This window comes from Topomyia yanbarensis, chromosome 2 (assembly GCF_030247195.1).
Source record: "Topomyia yanbarensis strain Yona2022 chromosome 2, ASM3024719v1, whole genome shotgun sequence".
NCBI classification, from domain to species: Eukaryota; Metazoa; Arthropoda; class Insecta; order Diptera; family Culicidae; genus Topomyia; species Topomyia yanbarensis.
This window is the reverse complement of record NC_080671.1, coordinates 95,403,415-95,409,576: the sequence shown is the minus strand read 5'-3', so window position 1 is coordinate 95,409,576 and position 6,162 is coordinate 95,403,415. Positions and strand designations below refer to the sequence as shown.

General features: G+C 40.9%; 1 protein-coding gene across 1 annotated transcript; it reads right to left on the bottom strand.

Moving 5' to 3' along the window:
• Positions 1-218: 218 nt before the first annotated feature.
• Positions 219-2,355, bottom strand: LOC131678873 (very long-chain specific acyl-CoA dehydrogenase, mitochondrial-like). Its single transcript, XM_058959289.1, has 3 exons — positions 2,216-2,355; positions 429-2,097; positions 219-365 (listed from the first exon to the last, which is right to left on the bottom strand). Exons 1-3 carry the CDS (start codon positions 2,281-2,283, stop codon positions 222-224), a joined length of 1,881 nt encoding a protein of 626 aa, XP_058815272.1. The 5' UTR covers positions 2,284-2,355; the 3' UTR covers positions 219-221.
• Positions 2,356-6,162: the final 3,807 nt, after the last annotated feature.

Sequence of the window (6,162 nt, the reverse complement as noted above, 5' to 3'; positions counted from 1 at the left end):
AGTCGTGTACATAATTTTATTCGAGCTTATTTCTGTCTGTGTCCGATAGCGATAATCCACTGTAAAACGTGATGTCATCAATCTTTTATCAAGCTCGGCTTTGGTATTGTTCCGTTCGTTCGTCACAGCCTTTGAACTGCGAGGACATTGGCCCCCGCTGCATTTTGAATATGTTCGTGTGCTGTTGCGCTTGTTGAGATAAGTTACTTAGTCGGAATGGCTCACTGCAACGGTTCAAGTGGCAGTTGCTGTACAACTCCTCCAGTGTCACTCACGTTTCGGGCGATTCTGCTCAATGTGTCGCAATACTTCGAGAAGTGCCCTGAATTAATCTGCTGAAGGTTCGAGTGAACTCGATCACTAGCCTATTAAAACAAAAAAGAAACTTTGACTATTTTTTTTTATACAAATGTGGTATTTATAATTACCTCGACACTCCATGCAATAGCCAGCAATTGTTCATGTTCTGCCGAAGGTAGGCCTATTTCAATCGCTCTGGTTGCACGTGAAAGCACGCTAGTCATGCCGTAGATATCGATAGCGCTATCTGCCAATCGTTTCAAAATAAACTGCTGCTCTGCGATACCCTTTCCATGTTTTATCAAACATGATTGTACTGTTTTTCCAAACATTTTTACACTCTCGGTACATCGCTGAGCCGATACCTTGAGAGGACCAGCGACGTATTCGCTTATATCGTTCCCATTCTGGATTCCGATAGTACGAGCCACGCGACGAGATCCTTCCCTGAAAATCAAACCCAAATTGGCAGCTGGTTTTTCAACTGCCCGCTGCAGTTCCTTTAACTGCGAACCAGCATATTTCGCTCCAGTAAGAGCAATAAACATTCTCAGCACGTCATTGGCTCCCTCGAAGATTCGAAAAACTCTGACATCTCGAAGAAACTTTTCCAAGCCACTTCCCTTCATGTATCCATTCCCACCGAGAATTTGAATCGCTTCATCGCACACCAAGAATGCAGACTCCGATGAAAACACCTTCGAAATAGCCGCTTCCAGTTGATAGTCCTTGAAACTGCTGTCGATATTACCGACGATCATGTAGACCATCGATTGCGTCACATACTGGTACATAGCCATGCGAGCCAGCTTCTCTTGCACGTTACCAAAGTCTATCAATTTTCGTCCAAACTGAACCCTCTTGGTGGCATGTTCCGTTGCCTTCTGAATACACGTTCGCATCATCCCGGACATGCTTCCACCCATTCCGAATCGGCCAGTATTCAGTGTAGTTACAGCTACCTTAAACCCGTTCCCTTCACCACCAAGAACATTCTCCACCGGGACACGTACATCGTCGAAGAACACAGAACTTGTACCCGACACTACAATACCCATCTTTTCCTCCGGTGGACCACTGGAAACACCTTCAAAATCTCGTTCCACTATAAATGCAGTAATCTTATCTTTGATCCCGCCCGATTTATCATCCAACACCTCGGTCCGAGCAAAAACTGTAAAAATGCCGGCCTCATTTCCTCCGGAAATCCAAATTTTGGAACCGTTCAACGTATAATACTTTCCACAACCACTTCTAACAGCTCTCATTTTGACCGAATTTATATCTGACCCCGTACTCGGCTCGGTCAGGGCGAGTGCCGCCAGCGTTCTTCCCTTCGTCACCCGTGGCAAGTACTTCTTCTTTTGTTCTTCCGACCCATACAACTGTATAGCCTTCCAACCAATACTCTGATGTGCTCCAATGTACACTCCCAGTCCCAGATCTACCGCCCCGACGGCATCTGCTAGTGTTGCGTACATTGTAGTCGATGCTCCCAGTCCGCCGTACTCTGCGGGAGCTACCGTACCGAACAAACCCATCTTCCACATCGCATCCACGGTGTCCGGATCCGGGCAGCCGTTTCTCTCCGCTTCGATGGGGTTGTGTTCGTGGCGGAAGAATCTGTGAATCGGATCTATCATATCGTGTATCAGCTCCTTCTGGTCCTCCGTAGGTTCCGGGTATGGAAAGACCTGCACCGGTACGACATCCCCTCGGAAGACATTCGACATGAAAGATGTGTTTGGCAGATCTGGTTCGGCATTTTGTTTGGGTTGAGCAGCTGCTGTTAGAAATCTGTCACGCATTAAGATATGTTATATATATTTTAATTACATATTTTAAAAGGCGAAAGACCATTTGGTTAAAGCCCTTAATAAACAATTACAATTACATATTTAAAACGTTAGATTACCTAACCGTGGTAAGTAGATTATTCCGGTTCGAGTTCTGTCTGACTAATTGAGTGGCTAAGCGTAGCATAATGAACTGTTCAGAATTTTTAAGTTCCCTTATCCAAATTACCACAGCAAAGGTAGCCGACAGACTGAGAGCCGATCCTGACTGATACATCTATTTGAGGAGGGGTTATCCGCTTAAAATAGTCGATCGGACCATGCAGCGGACGAAGCTTAAGCTGCATACTCATTTGCGATATCGGAGTATATAATAAAAAAATACGCGTGCCTGCACTCGGAGTTGGATTTTTATCAAAGTGTCTCAGTGCATCGACTTCCTATTTGTCTGGAAATCTCCATTGAATTGATATAATTTTCCATTTACTTGAAATCAAACTTTTTGAAGATATCTGCACACAAAAGCTGTGGAAGAGATTCGGATAATAAAGTATGGTGTGCACGTCGGGAATTCGGTCACTGGATTTTGTGTTGTTTGCTTTGGACACAGGTAGTGCTTCCGTTTTGGGTTAAGCGTTTATTTGGCGCTAAGTCAGTGTCAGATACTGCCGAGACGAACTAGAAAAGCAGATTTCTTAACTTACTACTTTTTACCAATTTACTGAGGATGAAGATATAGGAGTTACACAACCGCAGAATTTAAAAAATATCGATTTTTTTGATTGGTCCAAAATGAGCTATAGACTTTTGGAAATGATTTGCCTAAAGCGCCTGTTATGTATACCCCGAGCATTTTCCTCGAAACCACAATTTTCATCGTTTTGGAAATTTCACAGAATATCCAAAATTAATATCTTCAGCGACGTACGAAAAGCTTTTTTAATGTTTAATATTTTTTACCTTTCTCCTATAGCTTATGCAATCACTCCGAAAACCGTTTTTACCGAGGCCCGGATTGTGATTAGAAAATGTCTGTGTGTATGAATGTATGTGTGTGTGTGTGTGTGTGTGTCATTTAAACTTATACAGAAATTCAGAGATGACTGAACCGATTTACACAAATGAAAGGTATAACGCTCCCATTTTTAGTTGATCGCATCACTAGATGGATTAAAGCAGGTTTTTAATAATGAATTCACGTACGTCGCAAACTATTGTTGTAAGGAATCCCAAAAGCTTCCATTTTGAGCTCTAGGTCAAAAATGACGGGACGATTCGTAACCGAGCGTTTTGTTCTCCCCAGTACGGTATATTTTTCTCGGCAGTGCGAAGGTGCTTGCTAAAACAAAGGTTATAGTGAAGCACTGAATGTGTTTATTACAGTTCAAAAGTCGAGTCAGCTTGCCTGAGCGATTTTAATGTGTAATTTGTTGTATTTCGGAAACAAAAACTATTCGGAACCCCCTTTGCATTGTTGTATTACCAATTTATAACAACCCAGTTTCATCAAGGCCACACAGCAAACGCATAATGGATGGTGAACAACAATATATCTACTTACTCGCCTAGGACTTGGCTAAGTATTTTTTTTCTCGAATGTTTTCATAATTCTTGTTGTTTGTTTTTCTTCTTTTGTTTTTGATTATATCTTGATATTATTCTAATTAATTGCGCTTTTGAGCGTGTTGCTCCCGAAACGAAATTATTTCATCGAATATGAGATAGAGGAACTTATTGAGCCAGAGGCAGAAAATGCTCCCCCCGACCCGACTCACACTTTTCCTAATGTGTCACTCCTAGCCCCCCATGTCGAGATATACCAGAATGATTCAACTGGCCAAAAAACCGTTGAACAGTATTTATAACAGTATTATCGCGCGGGCGTTGATAAAACGATACTCGGCCGTGACCGACATTGAAAAAGTTCAGTCAGATAAACTGCATGTAGTCGTTACTGACATGAAACAGGCCAATGATATCGCTAAAAATAACCCCTTCGCGATGGAGTTTCGCGTCTACACTCCTTTTCGCGATGTGGAGATTGACGGTGTTGTAAGTGACGGGTTTGACTTTCGATGTTCTGATGAAGGACGCGGTTGGTCGCTTTAAGAACCCCAACCTTCAATCAGTTAATATTTTGGAGTGCAAGAACTTGCTACATTGAAGTGTTAGGTGCTCTTCTACCTGTGCGTGTGTTTGTACCGCGGGTCGTGAATTGTTCCAATTACACTAGTTTACAAAATAAAAATAGAAATATGAACATTCATATATGGCCTCCATTTTCGATGCAAAATTGAGTTCTGAATCCGAAAACGAAGTCCAAAAAAATTATAGTAGAGAAATTTTTGAGTTATAGTAAAAAGAAGAATTTCTCCTTTAAAATAAAAAATAGTTCACTAAAATCCAAATATTTTCAGTTATAGTGCACTAAAATGAAATATTATTGTTTTTAATTAAATATAAATGAATAAACTTCTGGTCTTCTGTACATTTTGTTTTAGTGCGGCTAACAGTTCTGACGTTATTCACAAGTTTGCAGAACTTTTCCTTAATGTGTCCTCATTTTCTAAAAGAAAAATGAGCGTTTGGTCAAGATTTTCGACAAGATAAAGCAATTCAAAAAAATATGTTTTTAGGGAAACTTAAAGCGTACTACTAACCAATGAAATTGAGCACTTGTTTATTTGAGTCCGATAAAATTGTGAAAGTTATTAAATTTTTTTGTAAAATGAGAATTGTTTAGTTTCCCTAGATCAACTTATTAAACCGTCTTAACCACAACTTTTTCTAGGGCTTTTTTCATAAAAGATGATAGATTCTCTGTTAAACCTTGTAAACAAATAAAATGAAGAATTTGAATCGGGGGGAAATACTCGGTCTTATTTATCCAAATGATTCAAGACTTCTGATAACATTATTATAAGTCATAAAAAATTGGTACTAAATGACAAGCATTATATTTACATGTATTATACACATTCGTACATGTAAAAGAATCGTTGTAAACTGCACGTTCCACAACGACCTTGTATACTTATCGGAAATTTATGATGGCGCAAAATGTTAAATGCTCTTACTAGCTGCACAAATGGTGACTTATCTCCCCATTGTTACCGTCGAGGCAATACAATTAAAATAAAAGAAAGCATGAAAGCATATAATTATACACGTATTAAAAATAGGAACAAAATTTAAAAGACAGTTAGGAGATAGATAAAACAAAATTCGTTAAAACACATTTACAAGATTCAATCCTGTTGTTGATACCAACGTAATAAAAAGGTTAAGATTGTCGGAGTCGAAAAGGGAATACGCAAAGGGAGTTAAAAAAAGCGAAAAAGGAAGAGCTACTGGGTTCTGAGCGAACGGAAAGGTGCAACTATTCGCCGAAGTACATCACCGAGAGTTTGTTCTTCACGAAAGTTTAAAATAACTCAACGAAAGTTTAAATATTGAATATTCACCACTTATTCACAAACCAGCGATTCGGTAAAGCTAGCGACGAATCAGGTACGTTGTGTCAATTAAGACCAACCGAAATTCCCAACCACCGAAACCCAGTAGCAAACTAATCTTCCTTTCCGCGTGGCAGACTAAATACTCATAGGACCCGAAAATCTACCCTGAAAGCGATTGATACGAGTAGCAGAAGTGCGAACACGTCCGGAGATAAACACGTGGAAACTGATCGGTCCGGAGAGACGATCACGGGACACCCGAGGAGGAAATTCGTTCGACACGTGGGAAGTGAAGCACGAACTCCCAGCGAGCACACGACGACAACCATCCGGCAATCGTCGAGAGCCACGCGCATTCCAGCGTTTCCCACCCAGCGATCTACATAACGCCACAGCGTAGATCACTTCCCGCCTGCAACATCATCATCACGACCAGCATCAGCAATAGCCGGCCGGCCAACATACACGCCACACAAGACACACCGTAAGTGTTAGGGAATAAAAGTGTACAATTGAAAAAAGAGTTGCTTTACGTTTCTTCCCGGTCGCTTAATCAGCATTCAAAGCCTCACTAGATCCCCGTGGCTTGACCAGGAATCGAGGTCCTT

Excerpts from the sequence above, each read along its gene's own strand:
- LOC131678873 (XM_058959289.1), bottom strand. The coding sequence starts at position 2,283 with ATGCTACGCTTAGCCACTCAATTAGTCAGACAGAACTCGAACCGGAAT. Across the intron at positions 2,098-2,215 it reads AATCTACTTACCACGGTTAG|ATTTCTAACAGCAGCTGCTC; the intron begins GTAATCTAACGT and ends AATGCGTGACAG. Across the intron at positions 366-428 it reads CTATTGCATGGAGTGTCGAG|GCTAGTGATCGAGTTCACTC; the intron begins GTAATTATAAAT and ends TTGTTTTAATAG.